General features: G+C 45.3%; 1 protein-coding gene across 9 annotated transcripts in view; it reads right to left on the bottom strand.

The window, feature by feature from the left end:
* Positions 1-26120, bottom strand: part of RREB1 (ras responsive element binding protein 1) — a 127537-nt gene that overhangs the window by 21468 nt on the left and 79949 nt on the right. For all 9 annotated transcript variants that reach the window (XR_015705949.1, XM_087762900.1, XM_087762908.1 and 6 more), the window contains 4 exons: positions 21840-21984; positions 20520-20659; positions 6217-6406; positions 1690-4432 (listed from right to left, as the gene is read on the bottom strand). Coding sequence is in view for 8 of the 9 variants with exons in the window: in XM_087762900.1 (XP_087619026.1) it covers positions 1690-4432; positions 6217-6406; positions 20520-20659; positions 21840-21984 (3218 nt within the window). In the remaining variant the exon portion in view is untranslated. The remainder of the gene's footprint in view (positions 1-1689; positions 4433-6216; positions 6407-20519; positions 20660-21839; positions 21985-26120) is intronic.

Here is a 26120-nt window from a genome sequence, read left to right as displayed (position 1 = left end):
TTATCATTGCCAGAGCACACCAACTAGAATCTGATTATTGCTGCTGCTGTAGTATCACCAAAAGTCTTGTATCTGTACTGAGGATCCAGCCCTGCTATAGCCACAGTTGCTTGCCTTCCTTCTGGGGATTGCAGCACAAGCTTCCTGAAAGGTGTCTCCTTCCAAGCCCAGTGATGGTGGGGGAGGCAAGTTTTACCGGTATAACTCAGGGCCAAGTGCATTTTCCTGTCTTCATCAAGGGTTTACACCAGTGCTGCTGCCTTGGAAGTCTGCCATCAATAAGCAGGTCAAACCCCTTAGTCTGGGAAAAGTCTATTGTTTTCCGTCGCATGAACAGTTCTTCAGTAACTATATATGTTTTTTGGAGAGCAGGGTGTTAGAAAACAATTGATACAAATAAAGAGCTCTCCTTCACCGTTGAAAGTAAACTGTACACTTAGTAAGATGAAATAATTTGGTCTCTGTGGGCCAGAAAACAATAGCCTCACTGTTGCACTGATACCTTGCAAGTTATGTCCTCGCGTCACCCAAAGTGAACTGCAATAGGGACGGCTCCACGGCTCAGATTCCCTTTAAACCTCTTAGCTAACCTCTTTACCTCTTCAGGTTTCCCTCTTCAGCACAGACATGGATCAGTTGCTTCAGGAAACCTCAATTCCTTCAAAAAAAATGAAGTTATCTTTTATAAGGCTGTACTCAAGTCACCTACGTTTCTTACAAATATCCCTAACTTTTTTTCTTTACGCCAGGAGCTGAGATTGCATAACGAAGCAAATAATACCAACAACTGTGACTGACTTAAAAGGGAGCAACAGCAAGTAGAGCTTTGTCCTCTCTCTCTCTGAGCAGGATGAGAATCTACTAATTACTTTATTACTGTGTGGGTGGAAAAAGGAGTGAACTTCAAATCAGCACAGCATTCAACACAGTATTTCCTTTACAGCGAAGAATGAAAAATAACCCCAAACCTAGAATAAATCTCCCTCCCCAGTTCCTCCTTTTGTTTACACCAGGTTTGAGGTTACTTACACAGTGGCACAATATTAAAGATTCCATACACATCTCCACCCTTTAGGGTATAAGCCCACCTCTAGTTGTCTTAGCACTAAGAAGAAACATTTCCTAGAGGCAAGCTACTACGTAATGCTCAAGATGATGTTTCTCACATCCTTCTTTGATCTGTCAAATAAAAGCCACCGCAAGAAAAAAAATGCTAAAAGCTATATTATTTTATTTTTCTGCCACAATTCTATACTTATTTGCTCTCATTTTTATGGATTTTTTTATCATTACTGATGCAGAAAAACAGCCACTGGAAGCAGCCAAACAAACCATGTAAGGCACGATGAAATATTCAACATACACGTTCACCTTCAAGATAAGACAGTAATAACAGAACACCTGAAACCAGTCTTTTTGCAGGTATGCTAAGTTATGCCGCTGAAGTCAAATGAGTTTTAGCAGTTTAATTTTCCCCCTTGATACTCAAAGGCACAGAGATTATTCCATTACTGAAAAATTTACCACCACCACTATACAACAGCAACAGCTAGGGATTCGCAAGACAACGAAGAATACCATTCAGACATCGGAGAGAGGGCAAGAAAGGAAGATTCCTCCACGTGGAGGCCCTTCCATGAGGAACATCCTCAGGGGCCACAATCCACCATGAGCACAAGGCGCTCTTACCTGTGTGAGTGAGTATGTGCCGCTGCAGGGAATTTGCCCATGGAAAGACTCGAGGACAGTAAGGACAGGGGATATTTTGCAGGCAGTCTGAGTAAGCATTCCTCTTCCCTCTCAGCAGCTTATCTTCGGCAGTTTCCTTCTCATCCTCACTTGTTCCATTTCTGCTGCCTTCTTCCTTGAAATTGTCAGTAGACTGCAGAAACGGGCTAAATTTATTAGTGTCTGTGGTAGCCAGCATCTTCTCTATGCTGGCAAACTCCCCACTTGACTCCAGATCCACACCACTGCTAAGTTTAGGCTTATTTTTCGTTCCTTTCTTTCTACCTCTTTTCTTAGTCAACCCAGCATCGGCAACGGGAGACTGCTCTGGATCACACGTCTGAGTCAGGTCACTGGGCAGGCTGGAGTCTCTCTGAATGGCGGTCACGATTGTCACTTTTGCTTTGGCGTTCCCTGATTTGTCACACCCAGTGGAGCTGCTCACTGCCTTGGGACTGGCATCTGCAGCCTCTGTTTTCAGCAAAGAGGGAGCAGAAGACACAGATGAAATGATCTGTGCAATGGAAGCCAATGGTGGCAGCTCTTTAGTTACTGGGGGCTTTGGCAAGAGAGGTGGCGGTGCTGGTTTAGGCCTCAAGGGTCTCAGCAAGGCAGAATTGCCAAGGAGAGCCGGGGAAATGATCGGGACAGTCAAATGCAACGAACCTTTCAGTGGCTGGGGATGTCTGACAGCCCTGTTTTTCTCTGAGTTCCCATTGGCACCAAAAACCAAAGGACACTGCAGACAGTTATAGGCTTTATCACTGTTCCCAGAAGCAGCCAACTCTTGATTCCTGGCTTCACATGGGACATCATCTTTATCCTTCTTCAGGGCTTTGGGGATGGACAGGTCAATAGGCTCCATGGAACAGTCATAGAGGGACAGGGGAGAAGAGCCAAACAGGTTCTCCTGCTTCACTTGCACAGCACTCAGGTTTTTGTTCTTCTGGGAGAAATCCAATGGCTCATCAAAATCCATCGGGAAGTTGCCCGCAGGTTCAAGTTTGATGGGAACGTGAGACGACGTCCCAAGCAAGAAGCCATTTTGTGGCTCCAGGAAAGGCGTCATGGATTTGTGGTCCATGTAAGTGCTGTCCTCCAATAAAGGAGGATCTGTCTGGCTTTCCTGGGCACTGCAGTCCACCGCTAAGATATAATTCTCGATCTCCCTTTCTTGTACATGCAAGTGCTGCTTGAGGATATGGTGAATGCAATTTCTCTTAGCCGAAAAGGCTGTGCCACACTCCTTGCACTCAAATGGCTTCTTCTTCTGGCAGCCGCTATGCGTTCTCATGTGAATGCGGAGGGCCCGGTAATGCTTCAGGTCCTCGCCACACAGCTTGCACACAGTGTCTGGGGAGCAGAAGGCGTCCACCATCTCTGCGGCATTGCTGGTGACATATTCGATGTTCTTCTCTATATCCTTCCTGGTCACTTTGAGGTGCTTCTTTCGCAGGTGCCTCTCACAATTGGCTTTCACTGTGAACGGGTAGTGGCAGATTTTACAGATGTAAGGCCTCTCCCCGCTGTGTGTCCGCAGGTGCCGGATCAGTGCTGCCTTGTCAGCTGCGATGTAGTCACAGATGTTGCATTGGTATGGGGAAATACCCAAGTGAGAACGGATGTGAGCTCTCAGGACACCAGAGAAGGCAAACACCTGGTCACAGAAACGGCAGGGGTACAGAACTTTCCTCATGGTTGGGGCTTTCTTGTTTGCTGCCCCTGCGATGATGGCTTTGAGGTCCCCTTCTGTCACCTCTTGCTTGATCTTGGCTTCCATGCTCAGAGGCAGGAGAGCTTCGATGATGCTGTCCTGCTCCAGTTGCGTCTTCATCTCGTGCTGAGTTAAAGGCTCTACTTTGGGTTGGAGGAGCAACTGCGAGGAAGGACTCGATTTGGCTCCTGGCTGGGGAAGGTGAGAGTTGGAGGCGGACTCCACCGAGTTCTTGATCAGCCTCAGAGGGGGAGGTGGGAGGCTTGGGCTGATGCAGCCAGGGGAGGCTTGCTGGGCACTGATAAGAGGAGGAGGTGTAGAGGTTGTGACGACTGTTCGGGGCGTTACCAAAGGCTTTGGCTTCAGCGGCGGCATATGCTTGAAAATGGACTGCACGGGGACAGAAGGTGCCTTAGAAAGTGGAGGAAGACTGATCTGAGGAGGAGCGGAAGAAGCCATCTTCAAGATCTGCTGAATGTCTGCCAGCTCAATGGCAGACTCATTGGAGATGGGTTTTACCACAATACTGCTGTCAGGCTGGATAATAAAACCCTTCTGGAAAGGCTGCAGCGAGAGGAGCTTTATGTTTTCTTTTGTAGGGGGAAGGACTGAAAATGATCCTCCTATAGAGGCAGCTTCCAGAGGAGAGAGGCTGAGCAGACCGGTGCTGCTGGGTTCCTGAGGTAGGTTACTCTTCAGTGCTCTGAGCCGCATTTCTTGGACCTCATCTTGTGTATTGTCCTCCTGCTTGACAGGCTTGATGTCTTTGGTATACTGTAGGCCCAAGGATGCCATGAAGGCTTTCTGGTCTGGGTTCTCACCGGGTGGGGTCGTGGACTGTGGCTTGTGCTTGTCTTTTCCCTGATCCACCACGTGAGTTTCTGTGTGCAGTTTGAGTGCCGAAAGCATGGGGAACGCCTTGTTACACGTCTCGCAAATAAATCGATGGAAGTCACTGATGCACCTTCGCAAATTCGTTTCACACCAGACCTGCAAGACACGCACAAATATTTAGAGCAGACATCTCAAACTGCAAAGGCATCACATGCTGCTGCAAAACAAACCCAGTTCATTCTCTCTTCTACCGCCCAAGTTAAGGAGTTTAGAGCAGCCACCATGTACCTGGCATGGAGATAACTCCTGCTCCACAGCCTTTAGTCACCTAAGTGGCGTATCTAAATTAGGGGCTGACTCCCCAAAAGTTCCCTTCTCTAAAGGCAAACTCCTTCAGAGGGCTATTCAGACTCTCAAATACTTTTCCATCGTGAACTTCTCTTCCAGAAACCTCTCTCACTTCACTGACAGGACAGGAGCCTTAGTAGGCTATACAGCAAACTTCAGTAAGCTGGGCAGTAAGACTACCTCCTTTAGCTTTATTACTACAAAGAAACTAGGAGGAGAGGAGAAAAAAAAACGGCATCCAAGAAGGCCAAACAACATAAACCAACCAAAATAATATCCCCCAAAAGCAAATCAATGAAACGTAGAGCCCAAAGCAGAAAGGCTTTTGGTTAGTGAAATCTGATTACATTTATTCTCCCAAGAAAAGTACCAAGCTCACAAATGGATTTTATACCTGTCCCTGAAAACGATCATGAATCCAAATGCTATATTTAAATGCTACCCAGATAGCTCACATGTTGCAAAGGTTCCCCATCAGAGAAGAGCACAAGTGACAAATTAAATAGAGGGCTGGCAAGATCTTTATGTGCTCTACACACTTTGTTCAGACACTTCGTAGGTCTTGCCTCACAGTGCAAGCAAAATTATTACAAAAGGATAGTCCCAACATTTAAATCCCTTAATAACTTCAAATGTCTGCCATTAATTACAAAAGAAATAAACCCAAGTTGTTTAAAAAGTTCTCCTGATTTTGTAACTTTTACACCAAAACTCTACTTGAGTTACAGAATGACCTACATGGTCCCCTGGACCAGCAGCAAATTTAAGGTCTACCTTGCAGCCAGAAGAGCTGGAAATCAATGCTTTAATCCAAGGAGAATTAGAAAAGTGCAGATACTGAATAAGCATGGTCCTGCTGGATTGCGTTGTTGATTTTTTTTTTTTTTTTAATAGATAAGCAGCTTCATCCAGACCCAAACTAACTAAGGCAGGCAAGGTTTGACAGAGGGAAGAATAAAACATCCAATAGAAAGCTTTATGGCTCTCAGAAAAATATTTACTGACTTATCTCCCTGCCTTTCCCCAGCCACTGTCCCTCAAAGGTGCAAAATCTTCAGACCTCACGTAAGGAACATAGTGGAAAGGTGCCTGGGACTGTTTTGTGAAGAAGTCACTGAAGATGTCACTATTTAGTAAGTAATGTGACTTCCCAAAGTTTTTTGTGATAGAATCTTCACACCACAACTATATCCCTGTTACAATAAATTAAAATAAATGATGTCTTCCTTATCATGTGTCCTCCCTATTGATTTTAGATGTGGGGTGGTTTGGGGAAGGAGAGAACTAATGGGCAGGCTGGAACGGGCAATGATCTAACACCACCGAAGTTTTCCTTTAAAATATTTCTGTAGATCTTTACACCAGTAGTTATCCACAGTAATGCTGGAAAAAACCAAACCCCAGTATTCTTTAGATGAGAAAAGAAAAAGGAAAGGCAGAAAGTGTTTGAAGCCTACACAGACAGTGGTAATGTGCTTTCTACAAAATATTCTACACCCAGTCTCTGCCTCATCAGGGATGAGTCTTTGAATGAACTCAGAAGATATGCGCTGTATCAGCTGGTACCTTAAGCAATGAAGAACAGAGCGTACCTGAGAAATGCGGGGGAACTTCCTACAGGAGAAGTCTGTGAATCCCAAGTCGTGGAAGCCTGCCGGAATCGAAGGGTTGTTCTGAATGAAAGGCTTTCCCATGGGATCTCTGGGAAGCTGCTTGTGGATAACAGCATTATGGCGCAGTAAGCCCCGATGAGTACGAAAGGTAATACAACAGATGTCACACCTGGAAAGGAAAGGAATAAAACAGAAATGACTTACTGACTGCTGCAGGCTTAAGAACTAGCATTCTTCTCGCATTAGGCCAGCCTCCTTCCTCTCGCTCCGTGATACTAAGAACCTGCTAAATGCAAAATGAAGCCACAGCGTGTCAAAAACCTATCAGCACAGAAAGGTAATTTCAATCACAGTCACTTTCGACCAGTTTCTGGCTATTAAGTTCACTGGAAGTTCAAAGAATATAGTGCATGAGAACTGAGCGTCCCACGTGGGCAGATGGTGAAGTGGCAGCTGAGACCACAGCCTTCTGACAACCTTCCCATTGTCCAACATAAAATATTTCAATGGCTTTACACCGTTTCATTTTTACTAAAAAGTACTATTAGAATAAAAGATATTTTAAAAAAATCAGTGACAAGGAGATGGTAAATCAGACCTAAGTAGCAAGCAGCTGCAAATGTACAAATAGCATCTTTTTTAACTACTGCTTAAAACACACTACTGCACACCACTCAAATACCTTTTTTCCGCACTGCCTTGCCATAAACTTTCACAGATTTTTCTCAAAGCTGTTATGGGAAATATACAGTTTTCAAAGGAAAACTAGTGCTCCTTGAAGGGGAGGAGGGTCAGAGGAGGAAGACCTGAAACAGGTTCAACACTTCTGACACTCATACACCCCCTTCACAGCCAGTGTGCCCCAAAGAAAAATGCAGAAGCAATGTCTTTTCCTACCCACACTTTATTGCTATGATTTCTTGTTTTTCTTAAGTTCTCAAATCCCAAATTCAGCTAAACAAAAATTTCTAACATAAAGCAGACTTGCGTTAAACAATCAAAGGTATTGGAAACGCAGCTACGTTGCAAGCAGCAGCATATGGCCAACACATCAACAAACAAGCCTATTGCCTTTTAAATATCTGGGATTTGAGCTCTGCAGCATGACAGGTCACGTCCACTCTGCATTCAGCAAGTGACACACAGTTTCACTCAACATGGTTCCTTGTGGTTACAGCTCCAGCTCGCAACCAAAGCATGAGTTTCACAGAAGCAAACACCAGTGAATGAGAAGCAGTCAGATTTTGTCAGTGAGAACATTATATGCACTAGGAGTTTTTCACACGTCTCCCCCTGCCTTAGTTCTCCCCAAACTGTCTTCACCCTCCACATCAAGGAAAAGGACATGTGCCTACTTATTAAAAAAACATCCTGCAATTAGAAATGACTTCTGACAAAATCCTGAAACCACACCCTCCCTGTCCTGTCCCTAACAAACTCCCATTGTTGTTCTTTTTATCACTACATAAACCTCCACAGACCTTTTTTATTCCCTGAAAATGAAGAGATAACCAAGTCACCCACAAAGCAATTCGAGTCCTAGTCTCTGAGTGGCGAAAGAAGCAAGTGTGAAATATATGTAACACGGCCTTTGTTATCACGGTACTCAGAAGGCTGGGACATAAATATTATGTGATGGAGGTTTAATCTGTTTTATCTCCCCTGTCAATTCACTTGCATCCTACCTTTATAATTATTGCCAGCATAGTCCCTGCATTCCATTAAATACAGAACCGATGCCATTTACAAAGCAAATGTTTACTTAAAGAGGTCTGCTAAATATGACAACAATCTCTGGTGGTGGTGGGGGAATGCCAACACATAGCGCTCCTCCAGCGTCAGGATCTACAGCTCTCCTCCAGCTCACTTGGCAGTACCTATTCCATGATGCAAAGCTTTCATCTTCAGCGAAAACAAAAACATACAACCACCAAAACCGCTGGGGGAAGGAGGGCATTAAAGGGTTAGAGCAGTCACCTGAAGAACTTGCAGGCTACTGAAATAAATTCTTTTTTAGAGGTGATGAAAAAGCCTTGCGTGAAAGCAAGCAGTGCTTCTGGCACGCTCCTCCTGGTACGTCAGCACACAGACCGTGAGGGCGTGCAAGCAATGCTCCTGGCACCACCGGGAGCATCGCCGGCGGGCTGTGGGGCCAGCTGTTCTGCAGAGGGATGCAGACCCCCACCTCGGGGCGTCTTGAGGCAGCTCCGGGGTCCCCAGTGTGCCTGGCCTCCCCCGCACCAGCAACCCAATGAAGCAGCCGTACCCCCTCGTGTGTGACAGCTACCACTGATGGGGCCACAGAGCTACTGGGAGAGTTGGCGCCTGCCATGGTACCACCAGGATTTGGGCTGTGAAGGAGCCGGAGCTCCTGGGCAAGCAGCCAGCCCCCCCACATAGCGGGGAGGTGTGCCTCGTCCATCTTACGCTCCCTCACCTCCATCGGCTGTACAACATGCTGATTTTAAGCGCTGGTTTATTTAGGGCTCCCATCAAAAGCTGCACTTGAGAGTAAATCTTTCACAACAGAGACCCGTGTGAACGTCCTTCGCAGTACACCTGTGTCAACTCCTATGCCTCAGGACAGTAAAAATTTGCAATTTAAAAATGGTGTTTTCTATGCAAAAGGAACCGCCTCTCCTCCCCCAAAACAAAAGTAATGTATCTTGAAAAAGGAATATGTACTTTCTCCCTTTTATAATGCATAGCATTAAACACCCCTCTGTGTTTTTCTCTGTCCTCCTTAGTCTTCTCTTTTATTTTCCTTGCTGTGAGTGAAGAAGCAGCAAGCAAAAAGAGAAGTCCGGAAAAGGATTAAGCTCTTTTTCCATTTGGTCAAAAAGAAGCTCCTGGCTGAAAAAAAGAAACATCCAGATAAATCCTGCCTGTCATCTCAAGATGCAGGCACTTCAGGGCATATAAACGCACCGCACCCTGGCTCAGCACCTTCCCCTGGTGCCACAGTTTATAGGATCACACGGGAGCTGGAGCACAGGAGGGACCCATGGATGCCCTCCCTTCCTCCGCGGTGCAGGCACACCTGTAGAGGGGCAGCTGCAACTTGGAGAGCTGGCATAAAAACAGCCCGAGAAAAGCCCTCTCTCCCTGAGAGACGCAGGGAGCAGCCTCTCCGGGGCAGGCTCCCCAGGCGAGCAGGTGGCCCGGCGGGCCCCAGCGACCACGCTGGCACCTTGGGCCCGCGCTGCTCGCCAAGGACAAGGGAGGTCATTGTAAAGCCGCTCCTGATGCTGAGGGGTGCCACCGCGCTGCCAGCTCGGGAGGTCTCTCAGGCTCTGCAGACCTCGCTTGGGCTTGTCAGTCTTCGCTACGGATGCAAGCGATTTAAAATGCACAGCCCGTTTGCCCAAGCGTATGCACAACGTTTTTTTCGTGTGTGTGCGTGTTTGTGCTGAGTTCCCTCCCCCTCCCCTCAAGCTGGAAGGGACTCCCGAGTTTCTCCCAAATGACATGACTTGAGCTTTGACTACAATTAGCAACGCAGATGCAGCTAAGGACGTGTACCACCTCCAAGAAAAACTTACAGGTACTAAGCTTCAAAACCTAACTAGTTAAGGCAAGCATCATGCTGGATTGACTAAAGCTTGTGTTAATTTAAAATGGAGTAAGCTGCCATGCCTAACAATGCACTAACTGGAAGCATTAATTTTTCTTAAAGAAGCCTAACCATTAATTTTTCTGTTTTGTCATCAGTACTATTTTCCATCTTTAGGTAGTGTCAATGCCTACAGCATTTTTAAATCTAAAACCACAGTCTAAGAGGATTCCTAGGTGATATGAACATTTTTTCATCTTGCTTAAATTGCTTTGGAGAAAAAAAAAAAAAGCTAAATAATTGTGGAAAGTCTGAAAAGTCCAGCATATCAAATAAAGCATCTGAAACATATGGTAATACTTTGCTCATGATGAACCTTAAAAAAACCAAAACAAAACAAAACATACACCAAAAAACCCCCCTCTCCTTACAATTTCACAAGTCTGCTCATGTGTAGTGCCAAGTCAAACACTGATGGTATGGCTGCAGAGAACAGAGATGGGAACAGGTTCTGAGGCTGTTAGCAGAACAGGCAGAGCAGTGGCTCAATACCTGAGTGGAGATAAAAGCACTCTACTTGCAAGGTAAGTTTCCAGACGTAGCAAATAAAAGCTGCTGTGTTATCATGTGATTGCTAGTCTTGGCCACGGTTTTCCATTTTTCTATGAATATGATTACAGAGCAGAGAGAAGAAAGCTGTTCAGTTCCAAGCACAGAGATTCAATTATAAGTAAAAAGGAAAAAAACTGCTTTTAGCAGCTAAGACCGCTTTAAAATGAGCTTAATTCTCAATTGCCTTTACGGTTCGGAGTCATTCATACCTGACTAGGGCTCTGGCTCGTTGGCAGAGGTGTACAAAACAAGCAAGTAAGAAAACAGAACTGCTAAAACACAAAAACAGAACCAAAATGTAAGCGTGCGATGACAGTGCAATGAGCAGGCTGACCTTGGTGCTCAGGCCACGTATCGCACCAGGCGAGTCTGTTGAATTACTACTACACCAGCGCACCTTTTTCCTTCTTTTTTAAATGCAGACAAGGTCTCTGTGTAAAAACACACCATTAAAAAGCTTTCTACCAAAATAAGTTAGTATTCTTGAAATCTGTATGCTAATTAGGATATAAAAGCATTTTAACAGGCTTTAAGAAATAGTCAATGCTTTGTGCAGCTTGTTCAAGAGGGAAGCCAGGATTTGCTACACTTATGACAAGCGGCACCTATGCAAGGAAAGTTTACATAAGCGATGCCTGTTGCCTTGCATTACACTCTCCTCTGAGCCAATTCCAATTTGTCAGCAATGGAAATAGCTTTTTTCTTTAAGAAAAGGAAAGACATTTTAGAAAGGAAACGCAGAGCCAAATTTTAAGCAAAATTAATCAGTCTTGATTTTGATTAAGGGTAATGCAGGCAAACATTCAATCCTTCTAAATTTTATATTTCAGTAGTCAAGATGCAAATGGCAAATATTTATATCCATCATTCTGTTACCAAGAAATTAAACAAACACTATGCTCTGCATTACCTGAGACTGGCGGTGGTAAAGGGAAAGTGACATTTAGCATTCTTCTACTTACACTTCTGAAACCACACAAGAGTAGACCAAAACCTGAAGTTTTCACCCATGCAGCTCACTAACACTATGTTGCCCGTGTTGTGGGTGTCAACAAGTAAAAACTGTTAAATTTCTAGGCTTTATCTAAAATAAAAAGCTTGGTACCATTTTGTTCCTTTCCTGTCTGTGCTCTTTAGCAACTGCCACAAACAGAAGCAAGGAAAACAAAACAAGAATGAAACATATCCTGAGACAGAAGTCATTAATGCACAGTTATGTTACTAAGTCATCTAACTCCTCCCACGGAAATCCCTAATACCTACCATACATAAATTTCTACCTTTGTCGTTATTATTCTTCTTTCTGTCTCACATTATTTGCAGAATTAATGCGGCTCTCCTTACAAGCAAAGAAAAACCTATGCTGACCTAAAAATAATACAACTGGGCAGAAGAGAAAGATGGGCGATTCCCTGTCATTGACTCATGTCCGCTCCAGGGATGGGAGCAGGCTCCCAGCCTTCGCACCCCTTAACGTGCGCTGCAGAGGAGGCCGACAAGGAGGGGGAGATGGAGAAAGGATGGTTTTAAACACAGGGGCTTTCACCACCTATGAAAGAAAAACTACCAGGTTACAGCCATATTCCCCTTCACGAAAGGATTCCTTTGCTTCTCTCTCACTTGTTTTGGGGCAAGGCGAAGGGAGGGAGATGAGAGAGAGCAAATTGGTTTCTGCTCCCGTGCAACCCCACCCAGGTTCAGATACTCATCTCCTTTTGGATGAAAAACCCTTCCTGGCCTCCACACCCAGGGCCCTGGGAAATAACATCCAACAGCTGCACTAATCTCTCCCACTTGCTGCAGATGAGTGATGGAAAAGCAGCAGTGCTGCGAATGCCGCTCCTGCCTCCCTCCCAGGGATCCCTGTGGGTCCTCCTGCTGTCCTGCGGTGACCGTTCCTGCCTCCTTCCCCCGCAGCATCACAGCGTGTCTGACCCCGAAGGACCCTGCCGCTCTCCCATCTCCACCTCACCCAATGCTATGGGTCAGAGCCGAAACCGCAAGCGGCACAGTAGCACTGGGAGCCAACTCCTTGCCAGGCGTGACGGGCTGGAGAGGCTCCCCTCCCCTTTCCCAGTGCGCAGGGGGACGGACACAGCTCACCAGAAGTTCAGTGCACGCTGCTTCACCTCCTCAGCAAAGGCAGGACTTTTCTTTTAACTTTTCCTCCCTCCCACTTCCCCACTGGCTGGCTGACTTCGTTACCAACGTGTCCTGTCGCTCCCTTTAATCCTCTCCCTCAAAGAAGCCACCCTTGGGTGCAGCAAAGGCTGAAACCACTGTGCCAGCCCTTCTATTAATAGAGTAGTGCACAACGCTATGTGCATTCCTACAGCCGCGCTGTGGTCCAGGCGAGAAAAGTATCGTGTAGGAGCCAGGGCAGATCCGATATAAACCAGGGTGATGTCGTGCTTCAGAAACTTGTCGGCATGCTGCAGAGGCAGTGTCCGTACCAGCGTATCGTGACTCCCACAGTCAGAGTAACTCAAGTGAAGTTAACTGCTATAAGGTTTAATAAAAAGGAAGGAGCCATCCTGTGCCATCTTTTAACTTTTTTTTGTGTGCGAGCAAAGAAAAATCAGGAAAAAGATTTCACTTCTTCCCAACACTGTACTGAATTGCACGTACCAGCAACCCTTCAACAGTGCCAGATGTAAATACCTCTGCCCCAGTGGAACAGTAGCTTACTTTACCGTTTACTTCAACAGAATTGATGTGCAACTAAGAACAAATAAAGGGAAAATGGGAGATGGCCTGCAGACACTTCCACAAAGTAGTTCATTTTCTCATAATGACCTTTTCACTTAATAAAGGTCAGAGTTTTAAAAACCAGACGTCTCAAGAAGTTGGCTGGACAGAATGACAGAGCAGGAGCTGAAGATCAACATAAATAACAGCAAAGGGTTTAATAATTAGGGCAAGCATACCTGGGGAAAAAAAAAAACCATGACCAGTACAGTCCTCTACAGCTACCAAAATTGGAAGCTGCACAGCATCGAGAATAAAAGTCGTAATTCGTGCACACAAACTCAAGTGGACCTTCTGGTGTTCTTTCTGGCGTAAGGAAAGGAAAGCTCTTCCTGCCTTCTCACACATCTTTCAAATATGGAAGCCAAGTACTTGTGTAGTTTTAAAACTAATGGCAAGAGTTAGAAAAAAACAAAGCAAAACAAAACTGTGTCTCTACCACATTAAAAAAGCAACACCACTTTTCACAAGTAACATAAGAAGAAACACATCTACAGGCGCTTGTCTATCCTATAACCATCCACCGATGACAACAGGGCTCACAAATAGGTGCAGCCGAATCTGGACTGAACACCCTTGCCCTTATCTACATTCGCAGGTAAGCTATGCTCAGCACGCAGACGTGACTGCTAACACAACAAGCGGCAGCCAGCACTTTTGAGAGAGCCTGCGTATAAACAAACCCTGGTCATCAGGATCAGACAGGCATGCTAATAACCTATTTTGGCTCAGCTCTCTTTCCCTTCTGTATTCCCTTTTACGAGAAGCTTTCCTCTACAGTCAGCTTTGCATTTTACCCACTTTCTATTCTTGCAACCGGGCTAAGACATTCAACACCATGTGACACACCACACAGTTTCTCATGAGAGCGTCGCTCCCTGTGTCCATTCACTATCTGGTATTTTTACCCGGCTGCTCTGGATTCCCAGTCTCCTCGCACAATGAGCTCCCTGATGTGAGCTGACCACTTCTAGGCCAGCGCTGGACTCGCGCTGCTCTTCAGATGTTTCCCATCTCTCTCTTCTGAACAGAAACTTCAGAAAGCTCTTAAAATGCAGTTCTGGTCTGCTTTTGCAAGCCAGCATACAGACGGATGCTCAACCCACTGATTTTACTTCTCCATTTGCTCAGTAAAAGGATGCGTTCACCAGCTTGCTTGTATACCCTCTCCTCTACCATATCAACATTAAGAGTTGCATTTTACCACAGCATATTTTTGGTCCTAGCATTCACCAGAGCTGGATTTCATCGTCACCAGCTGGCTCATGGAATTGCTCCTGCACTGAAAATGCTGCCAACAGAAATCAGGATTCGGGTTCTAGTAACTATCAGAAAGACACCGAGCAAGCAGCTTGCAGAGCAGAGCAGAGCAGAAGAGTCAGCCGAATCGGCAATGCCACACAGCTGACCCTTGTGCGCCTCCATCCTTGGCCATAACAAGTCTTGCAGCATTGACTCTGTTAGTACTCCGTAACTCTAGCAGCAGTTCCTACCTAAACTCTCCTTGCTGGTACAATCCCAAGCGATGACTAAGAAGGGAAGTATCGGGGCCAAAGTATAGTGTGCCAAAACCAAAGGTCAAGGAGGTCCATGAACATGTCTATGCTGGAGTGCTCTTCATCTCTCTCTCAGTACTCAGTAATTGTGTAGGATACAACCACCTCAGAATAATCCGGCTGTATTAGAAGAGCACAACGTTTCATATTCTGAAGTGCTAACAAGGAATGAGGCTTACCTATGTGCACACCAACAATTGTGACAGAGATGGAAAAGTAGTGTGAAATTTCACAATGCTGCATGAAGACTACTTGTCACTCGTGCTTCAAGTTGCTTCCAGTAACAGTAGCGTCAACTACTAGGAAAAAACTTCCTCTCCCCACCACGAACCCATAGTTTTGTCTCACAAGTAATATAAATTGCAAACAACATTTCATTTTCAAACACATTCACTCCTGTAAGTTTGCAATGTCACTAACACCCTCTTCCCACAAAAGGCTGATCACATGTAGAAAGCAACGTGCTTCACAAAAATGACGTCAGCAGGATTCTTCCCTACTACATAAAGAGAGAAAAGATAGAAAGTGAATTCCTAAAGTTGCTTAAGTAGGCCTTGGCAAAAACAGGAATGAAACTTAAGGGGCTTTTTCTGGTGTTTTTTTTTTTTTCTTTTACATCCTGTACAATGTACTTTTACGCAGTCACATTGCTGCTCCGTACACAACTTAGTCTTGTACTAGTCTTTTGCACTGGTGCTAATGACTGAAATCATCTCCGTACACTTGAAATTGACACTGGTTTATTTTCTTGGCTATTTCATCTCCCCAAAGCCGATATGCAGAACTGCCCTGAAGAACGGTAACTGGGTGATACACACGTAATATTGGAATAATTTTGACTCAAAACCCACTTCCTTTTGTCTTGACTTGCTCATGTGCATTGGCTAAAATGATTTAAGGTTGGGACGTAGGTCCGGGTGCCTTGCAGCATCCCACCGCCTGATACCACGCACTGAAGAACGGGCACGTGCTGGCAAAGGGGGAAACCTGGTGACCAGCCTGACTGAATCGCAAGCTGCACGTGACATCTTGTGAAACAATTTACCTATAGTGTCCAGGAGACCATTCCTAGGGCATTGAAGTTGTCCACTCCTTCTGAGCGAAGCCAGGTAACACCAAGACACAACGATGGCATTTTCCACTTGGGAGTGTTTTCAGCAACAAGAGCTCACAGTGGTTACCCTGGCAAAATGGGAGGCAGATGACAACAGCCACCAATGGGCAGGCTGTCCTGACACTTTCCATTCCAGGACCTGAGCTCTTCTGTTGCTATGCCTGTTACCGATCTAACTGTTCAAAACAACGGCTTTCCACGGTGGCGTTCAACCTCTAGCCAATTTGACTTTACAAGTTTCAGCAAAACTTGGGTAGGCTGTTTTGAAGAACAAGGTAGACTGTGAATGCCTTTTGGTTTTCTTTGTTTGGAAGTTCTACAGAAGCACATTACCCTGGGGCAAGAGAAGTGCTTTTGCTGTCCTTGTGAAAATATGCCTGGGATTTGGCAAGTTACAAAGCTTAATATATTATATCACTGTTTGGACATGCTCTGTAAAAGGTCAGAAAACTTAATCTACCCTGAATCCATTCATGGCAACAGGCGTCTACTGGTTCTGGTCACCAGGTCAGTTCAGTGACTGAGGCAGACAGTGTCTTTCACACTGTGCAGTGTCGATTTTATTTCTTGTCTCCTATAAAAAGTTAGCAAAAACAAATCCCTTAACGGAAGGCAATGCCACACTGACCAAATGTGATCAGAAAGTCCCCATAACACTCATCAAGATCCAGGCTTTTACCAGTGTTCAAACTGCACAACTACCCTTGCTGAGAACTGATGTTGAAACATGCCTCTAAGAAAGGAGGTAACTGCAACGCTATCGCCACCTCCCTCCTCCTCTCCTCAAGAAGATACACGGGCGCGAAAGGCAGCATAAATGTCTCCTTGCTGCTGTGAGGAAGGAAAAATGAAAAAAACTTTAGCTGTTGGTACAGAGAGTACTGTAAGAAGCCTCCTGGAGGAGAAGAGGAGGAAATATAAAGGGTATACTCTGGTTACAGTGAAGCCCAACAGAGGAATTTTATAGTGCATGTACTTTTTTAAAAGCCACACATTTTACTTTAAGCCTGTTCCATTGTACTTGCCAAAGGAAAGAGGAGAAACCTCACACAGCGCCTCGAGAGGTTTCTCCCCAGGAAATCCTCACGTCTCCTTTGCTTGCGCTGCTGATCTTGCTCAGAGATGTCTGTCAGGCGACCTTTACAAGCACATTACCATGTTTGACAGCAACCCTCTGCCACAAAAGTTTCCAGAGAAGTTACCCTGCTCCGCGAGGTTTCTCATTTTCCCTATTGGCTGCACAGTGTTTCAGCGCTCTGCTAATTATATCAACACTCCGATACAAACTCACCAAAATAGACGGTGTCCTGAGGCCCCAGCTGCAGGGAAACAGATGTCTTCTTTAAATAATCCAGGTAGAGAGGCAAAGGGGGTCAGAAAGCACCCCTGGGCCACCTCCCGCTGCTAATGGGGACTGCAGACAACCTTGCTGGGACCAGCTCATGTCACTAATTAGGGTGCAGGTCCCAGGGCTTCAAAGGGACAGAGACTGACCGGGGAGGGGGGGGTAATGCCATGAAGGAGATGCAGTGCCACAGCCCATTGTCAGACAGACAAAGGGCCCTATTATTCCTCCCAAGAGCAGGGCAGTTCTTACCGTAATTAGGAGACAAAGATGCACGATTTAGGATTTTACATAATCAAGAGAGACTCTCCCAAGCGGGAGCCCCTCTCACACAATCAGTGGATTAAGTATTGTTTATTCTGCTGCAAGTAAACAATGAGCTGCTCCCCGCTCAGGGCTTTACATGAAAAAGCAGTACCGGGGAAGACAATGCGGGGTGTCTTTTCATCTGACTTTGAACAGCTAACCCTGTGATTTGAAGTTGTTCATTTGACAGTATCTGGAAGGGTAATGGCCCGCCCTGTAAATTAGCTGCTCACATACTGATCCGGCGGTCCGTCAGACAGTCTTACCTGCTACTTAGCAGAGGGGGGCCGGGACAGACGGACCCTCTGGGGGCGAGAAGCTGTATTTACACAACAGCACTACAATGGCAGGATTAAAGGACCACAAGGAAGCCAGGCAGAAGCTCCCGCACACCCCGGCACTTTGCTGCTGCAGGGGATGCATCCCTGAAGGGAGGCTGGTACCACTGTCAAGGCAGCGCACGCTGGTGCATCGCTCCAGAGCTGATGTCTATACTAACTACTGGGGGAGCGGAAAGGAGTCGGATGTTTGCCCGCTGGTTTACGAAGAAAGGCACGGCTAGGCAGATTGAGCATCGCTTATTTTTGGTCATGACAAAACAGGCTGTGCTGGGCTACCTAAAGCAGTAGCTGCAAACCAGCTGCCAGATCCGGAGCACCTGGCTCTGGGATGCGCAACATCTGATACCTGCCTCACAGGAGTCCTAATAGAGTGACTCTACTTTTACAATATTGGCAATAAAAAGAGACTGAGCGTGTTCTGCTCCCTGCTCTTTGCTTATAACACAGCTGCTATGCTTTTTTGTTTGTTTGAACTTTGTTTCAGGAGAGTTCTTCCTCCCTGTCTTCTATAATAGGGAAACACCAGGATTTGATGAATGCCTTCTAATATTTTGCAGTTTGCTCTCCCACCACAAGCGCACCCATACGCACATGCCTCCTGCTCTGATACTCTAGAAAAATATTCTTTCCTTCATCTCTGTCACTCAAAAAACCACCCCTAAGCCTCATCAAGAGGAATCATTTCAGTCACATGAACTCAGGACTAAGAATGGCGCACCACATTCAGCATATCTTGTTGAAACCTACAAACAGTCTTGCAGAACCCTGGAAACCAGGGGATTACAGCCCCTGCCTGCCAAGGAGTTTAACCCATTTCCTTTGGGATGAAAGTCACCTTAACAGCAGCCCAGACGGCTCTGCTTACCAGAGGATTTTCTGCTAGGTTGGGCCAAGCAGACAGTGCCATTTGACTTGTCTAGACTAGGACAAAAAGGTGTGTTTTAAACCAGATAGGCAGGGCAAATTGCATTTGAATATGCTAGCTGACCAGGGAGAGCCACAGCTTCCTTGTCCTGCCCTATCTCCACCGACATGTCTTAAATTGCTAAACCAAATATTTGACAAAAACCCCCTTACCATCGTCTAGACAAGCCCATAAAGACCAGCATCCCAGCATCAGCCTTAACTCATGCCCACAGAGCTTGACAATCAAGGATTTGATTTAGGGACACATTTTTAGTCTTTGTTGCTCAACACAATCAAAGGTAGCAAAATCCATTTCAGGAGAATATTATCCAGAAGCAAGTCTCCTAATCCTAGAGAAAGAGTTGCATGAAGAGGAACAGTATGTTTGCACAGCCAGTGTGTCTTTCTGCCTTGCTGCAGCAGACTGCAAAGCTGCTAAGCTAGAAGGGTATCTATTCTGTTATCCTTTATCCATCACTCAAAGCAAGAGAATCCACCTCTCCAGTCAGGTCCGTGGCATATAACTTTGCAAAGAGGTCGTATCTTCATAGAAGCTTCAGATAAGCCTAACATGACAGCCGCTTGTTCTAAAGCTTTAAAGTATATGGCAAAATAATCTCAGGCTCCCCTTTGTGGGGGTGGCAGAGCTCTTACCAGAGAACAACTGTTTCGGTTTTGCTCTATAATGAAAATTTACTTCATTTACTTCAGAAACCGCAAACTCCATTTAATTAACTACTATTTGCTGGACCAAGTTTAAGAGCGAGCTTTCCAACTCCTTTCCCCAATAATTACAGCACTTGCAATGCCTTTAAAAATGGTTTTACACGTATTTACCAAGGTTTTCTAATTTTAAAAAATGGAAAATTTAGTAGAATTAATCCAATTTAATAGAATGGGACGGCTCTGCTCCATGCCATTCTATTAAGAAACTATTCAGGCGAGTGTTGACACTTCAAGATGCTGAATTCGGCACCCTTCTGAAAAGATCATTAGAGTCCAATGTCCCAAAATAAGCGTAAAACACTGACAAGCTTCTGCAAATGGACAATCTCCTTTTCTAAAATAGCAGCTTTTCTACACGTTTAAACTAGGCTTGGAATATCTTTTTTACGTCTTCATGTATCTGGTTCTACATTTTTCTATGGTAAAAAACAGGAAATAAAAACGTACCAGGAGTCCCGGGGGCAATTACTTGAACCAACACACAACACCCAAGCACCTTCCCAATCAATTAATAACTAATTTGTCCTTGTTAAGAGAAGCTGATTTAAGCCAAAATCCAAATCGTTCCCTAACCTCAACAGGCAGAAAAGCATAACACATTTTATTGAAAGTCTGGAACCAGAAACTCATCTATCTTCACTCACTCTCATGACACACAACAAAACCTTTATATCCAGCTGCTGCCTGCTCCCCAAGCAGAATAATCTCATAGGTTGGTACCTGAATACTTTTAGCAAGTTTTGCTTCATGTTTTAAGCATCTTTAGTTTAACTTGTTAAAATTTTGCAATGTTGGCATTTTACAGTTTTATGTAACAACAGTGATGGAGGGGAGGAAGGGATACTTTAATTTCTCCTAAAAACATTCCCGGCTACTAACTGGCAAGATTTCCTGTATTTGCAAAAAATAATAAAATTAAGCCCACAGTGACATAACATGAAGCAGAAACATTGAAAAACCCATTCAGGATCACAGAGGGGGCAGTTAACAGTGCAGGAGGCCGAATGGCTCCTGCCCCTCCCCAGCATGCTCCCTCAGGCCATCTGGTGACCAGAACCTCGGGGGTGTTTCTTACCTCAGCGAATTATCTGGATGTGTTTCCATGTGGGACTCCAGCCCATACTTGCAAAAAAATTCCTTGAAACACACTGGACAATGATAAACTTCCTCCTCAGCCTTCTTATCCCCTTCACAAGAGTGCCCATCCTCGACAACCTTCAGAGAGAGGGGAAAAAACCTCACTAGACCAAATTTTAAGCAACAAACCAAACATGCAATCCATTTGAAATCTTTCTCTTAACAACGAAGCAGTGGGATTCATCCGTAACTTTGCTGCAGGCAACCAGAAATGACTAATTTCAGCAACAGAGACAGGGTGAGCGATAGAGCCTCCATGCGTGTGTGCAAATGTGCATAACGGAAAAGGAGGCTCAGTAGCAGATACAGCATGCGGCTAAGTCACGGACACATCAGTTCTAATGAGAAACTGCAATCTGAACAACTTATAAACCCGTATGTTTATATACTACTGAACTAGCATTCCTCCCCCTTCAGAAAACCAGGTGAGCTGTCAGCCTCAATTATTTATGACACTGAGATACTGCCAACTCCTAACACAAGTGGTCCAGGGAAAAGCAATGAACTTCTGCATGTTTTCTATAGCCCTCTTCTGATTACAGGGAGAAAAGTATGCACAGAAACAAGGGATACTGAGCTAAGTGGAACTGTTACCAGCTTGCCATTTAGAGACAGCAAGTGGAAAGGGTCAAGTTAAGTTTGGCAGCCATCATACATTTTGTGTAAATGACTGAAATGCACTAAAATATTTCATAAACAAAACCCTAATGGAAATGTCTAGCCTTCAAATAAATATTTTCTGGTTGCTCTTGTAACTCAAATAATGCGGAATTATGCTACTGTGAAAGGGAAATGCACTACAGATTTTTTTTTCTCCAGATCAAGACAAAAACAAACTTAAGCTGTTGCTGCTTTTGAAGTAAACACTGTTTTTTTAGAAGTTCAAACCACTATCCTGCAAGACTACTATGAAGTAAATGGGAGAAAGAAAAACTAGGGGAAAAGCTGCAGTAGCAAAAGAGTAGTTCATCCTCTTGTCATCCAGCAACAATTATCTAATATAAATCATAAGCAAACCCAAAAATTTAAACAATAAAGAATTAAAAAACCCTGAATTCTTTCAATCTCTGAAATTAGAAATTCATTTTCAATCTCAGACAACAGCGTTGGCTACACAGGAAAAGCATGGCATCTTAAAATATATACAGGCCTATAACAAGACCACGTTTTAATACTTCTATGCTGACTGCGTGAACGCAACAGCTGACAGTTTAGGAGGTAGCCAGGAAAGTCTTTTGCTTCATGCCCCGTAAAGAACCTTTTTTGCAGGTGTCCTCTCCTCTCTGTCCATGTCAGCATCATGACTAAACTTCCGTTTTGAAGATAATCGCCTGCGCTTCAGCGGCGACGGGGGAGTTGTGCTCGCTGTGCTGTTCGGATCCTTCTCGTGAATCTTCATGTGCCTGAGCAGGAGGAAAAAGACACTGTCAGCGCGCAAACTGCCGTGGAAAGTCCACGTAAATTTTAATGCCACCACCACTTCTAATGTTTGCCTTTAAAGGATACCAGCAGAGATCCCATAAAGCAGACTGCACTTCTGAAAGACAGCTAGGGGATGATCCAGCCTGGGCCCTTTGCAGCACCCGGGACCGTGCGGGGCCGTGGCAGGGGGCCCGGCAGCTCTCCCCCATGCCCCGGCCCACAGCACAGGACTTGCCCTGCTACCGCCGGGCCCCATGAGCATCGCGTCCATCCTCCAACAGGCCCTGCTTCTGCCTAATACTGCATGGTAATCTACAGGCCCGGCCTCCCAGTCTTGTGGCAGTCTACTAAGTAAAAGCCTGTAGCTTAGCATCCACTTCTCAGTGCAAAAAAAGCACCCCATCTTCAGCTGGCTTTTCTTCTATAGTTTCAGACAGTACCCCAAATGGATCAGTATATGCCAATGTCAGAGCAACACTTGTAAAATCCATTTGTTTCCTTCTCATCCTTAACACACTGGTGCACCCCAATATCGAATTTCAACTGCAACTTTGAAGTCAAGAGATATCTTATCACACTGTTAAGCTGCAGCAGGTTTGGCTTGCAAATCTCCATATTGCCAAAGCATCTTCACAAATCTGCTTCCCCAGGAAAACAACTATCTCTTGTCACAAAGACACTGGAAAGTAGAGAGGGACAAAATGGCTCAGGAATCAAATCTCAGGAATATCTGTACACCTGACCCGCTTGCCTCTTGGTTTTCTGTATCTGCAACTTGAGGAAGACACTGCCGTCTAGTTACGGGGTATTGCGCCAATGCTTCTTTTTCTGAGTACTAAAAGCTCAAATTGTAAATTTTCTTTTTTTAAAAAAATGTAGGGCCTTTAGCCTCACTTCAAATTTATAGTGCTTTTGAAAAAAATCAAACTTCAGCTCCTACATACAATGGAAATTTTTGCTTCTAATAGGAAGAAATGGAAGTGCAGGAGAGAGCTGCCCTTGGTCTATATGACTGACTGCAAAGCAGCACAAGGGAGACAATGTTAATGGCATTTGGGCACATCCTTCAGAAGTCACACCCCCAGCTCGGCTCAGGACCATGCCATTTAACTTGACTGCACGCTATCATGTTCAAACATGAGAGAATGTTGTAACCTAGACAAGTCTTGTACGTCCTCATAACTGCTTGGGTGTTATGACATAAAATCCGTTTTAGTTTTGGATGCCAAGGGCATTGATGCTTCAAGATAACACACTGGACCAAACTGACCCACGGGCAGACTCTGCTGGAGCTGCTGGGAGGACTGTCTCCTCACACAGCACTTTTTTTAACATTTCCTTTCACAATCTCTGAACCTTAAAAAAAAAAAAAAAAAAAAAAAAGGCATCTAAATTACCATCTTAAACTACAGCCAGGCTTCTGAGGGTGTTATGCGGGAACAGCCTCAAGCCAAAAGCACCACACGTACCAGAACTGCTGCAAGATTAAAATGGCTGTTCAGCTACTGCCTGCTTTCAACGCTCGGCAAGGCTGGGGCTGCTCGGAGGACCAGGTCCACATGAGGAAAAACGTGGCTTCCCCAGCCCCTCAGGAACCCTCACTGGTCACACAAACGGTGGACAGACACTGGTGACACCTGTCAGTCACACTGTGGGAGGTTCAAGGAGGAGAGAGCATCTGTGTGCAGATGTGCCCAGCAGGTTGGGCACAGCATCATGGAAACGCTGCTGAATTTGCCTGACCTCTTTCTCTGCCGATCGCCTGACTGGGATCAGAAGGAAGGCTGAAGCTCCAGGGGTTTGGCTCTCTCCAGGTTCGGCAGGACCCAGGGAGAAGTCAGAGCGCTGACACAGCCTCCGCAGTGCAGTGTACTCCCCTGCCTCGGCCCTCTGGTAGCCCTGCCACCATAGCACCAAAGCTAAGTGGTTTATCTGCATGAATCCACTGCTACCTGGTCTCACAAAATCTGCAGGGAAGTCATCTACAGGTATTGTACTGCCTCATTGTCTCTATTCTTTTTTGGGGCTTTTTTTCCCCCCTTATGGCACTGATCTAACTTCTCGTGCTAGCTAAGTCAATCCCAGAGCTTCCTACGGGTGATAAATCAACAGTGTGAGGAGCAGTTGCCTGTATTCATGCAAGACTAAGGGAGAAGAAACCAGTTATTTGTTCAAAGGCCTTCTGTCCACAATGGTTGAAGATAACACTGGGAAAGCATCTGGGAACAACAAAACGTGGTATTCAATTGCACAGGCAAAGCAAAACCTGGAAGGTGGATTGTTGGTCTTTTTTTTTTTTCCTTTTTTTTCGCTTTGGTAAAGACTGCTTTCCAGTTTTGATGAGCTCTTGAAAGCAAGACAGAGGCTTTTGCATGTGCCTGTCTGTCCCCCCACCCCAGACACACACACATGGCCTGCATGCTTAACCTTCTGGCAGCTTGGCTGATGCACAGCTAATATTACTTGGCCAGTTACATTTCAGAGAGCTAGAGAGGAAAAGCAGTCAAGCTAAATCACATTCACCCAGAAAGCAAACAAACAACAAAAAAACCTGCTATGCATTAAGCGTGGGACTTTTTGTTCCTATTTTCTTTTAAAGTCTCCCTTCTGCCAGTAACAAGTATGCACAACTCCTGTTTAGTAGCTGCCCATGCAAAACAGCTTCCTCAGAGCTGAGTTCTTTCCTTCTGCCGTTCATCCACCTGTTGAACTCTGCCTGTTTTGATGGAGCTGCTCCTACTTGAGAGGGGTGCGATGGCACATCCACAGCCTACCAACAGGAGAAGCTGTTGAGACCTCCCGGTTAGCGCCAGTCCAACCTGGCACCTCTGCCTGGCATAACCTAATGCATGCAAACACACTGGCTCCTGCAGGTCCCAAAAGCAGTCCAGCCGCGTTGGCAACGTAACGTATGCTAGTAAGGCAGGGCTTGCTAACGTGCGTGCAGCACCACAGTGACGGGGCTTTGCTACGTCTGGTATCAAAGTAATCGGCTGCCCCCAGCTTGCAGTTCTCCTTCCTGCAACTTGCACGCTTTTGCCATGCTCTAAAAGTGAGAGCAGAATCCGTACCCACAGCAAGGAATGCGGTAATCCCTTCGAGTTTTAGTTTTGCATATTTAAAAGGAAGCAGCCCGAGCTATTGAGCTATAAACAGGAAGACACCCTGACTGCACCTTTGACTTTTACTGTGTAGGTCAAATATCACAGCCGCTGTGATAGCTCTCTGCATGCGATCATTAAGGAAAAAAGAAAAATCCGAAACCGAAGCAGCAGGTTCCAGAGTTCTCAAGGAGAGTCGCAACTTGTCCACACCACAGCCAGCAGGTTTGTTCCTTTGGCAGGTTAAGCAAGTTTCACTCCATCAAGACAAGGGTGGAGGGGAAAAAGATTACTAGAGCTACAGCCCAAGATAAGCGGGAAGATAAAGCCCAGCAGTACAAAGGATAGACACAATCTTCATCTCTCTCTTTTACTTTGCAACGTGGATGTCATTCTGCCTCGAGAAAACATTTATCACCCAACTTGGGTTGAACTGCAGCAGATGCCAAGTCACATCCACATCCACAACCTTTCTTTTAAACACTCCCTTCACCAAGGCTTCTTTTACTTTAAAAAGTTTCCTAACTATAATTAAGGTAAGAATACTTGTGTTGCCTTACCCTCCTTTAGAGGAGTTTGCCTTGATTAGATCTTACATGTAATGCTGAAAATGCTCAACCTCACTGTTTAGCCTGCCAAGATACAAGGAGAACAGGAACAAAGCTGTGCTTAGAAGTTATTTTCCCATTGTGACTATAACAACATATTTTGGCCTGACAACACTGGCATACTTTGAATACGAAAGCCAGGCTCGTAAGTCAGCCTGGCTTTCAGCATCTTACAATGATAAAGGAAAATGATATAACATTCATTGGTTCCGAAAAATAAAGATAAACACTCAACACTTTACGTGAGAATGTAGTGCAAAAAAAGAAGGGCAAAATAAGGACATGCACAGAAACGTTCATATTCAGCCACAGATGCAAGTTACAGAAACATGTGCCAGCACCTCTGAAGTGACCACTACTGCAGCTCAGAAGAGAGCCAGAGCCACAGCGGATGAAGCTTGGCTTTTT

Source organism: Nipponia nippon, unplaced genomic scaffold (assembly GCF_047370975.1).
Source record: "Nipponia nippon isolate SJK-2023a ecotype South Korea unplaced genomic scaffold, ASM4737097v1 scaffold_1, whole genome shotgun sequence".
Lineage (NCBI taxonomy): Eukaryota > Metazoa > Chordata > Aves > Pelecaniformes > Threskiornithidae > Nipponia > Nipponia nippon.
Note: the sequence above shows the minus strand (reverse complement) of the source record. Positions and strands in the feature narration are given on the sequence as shown.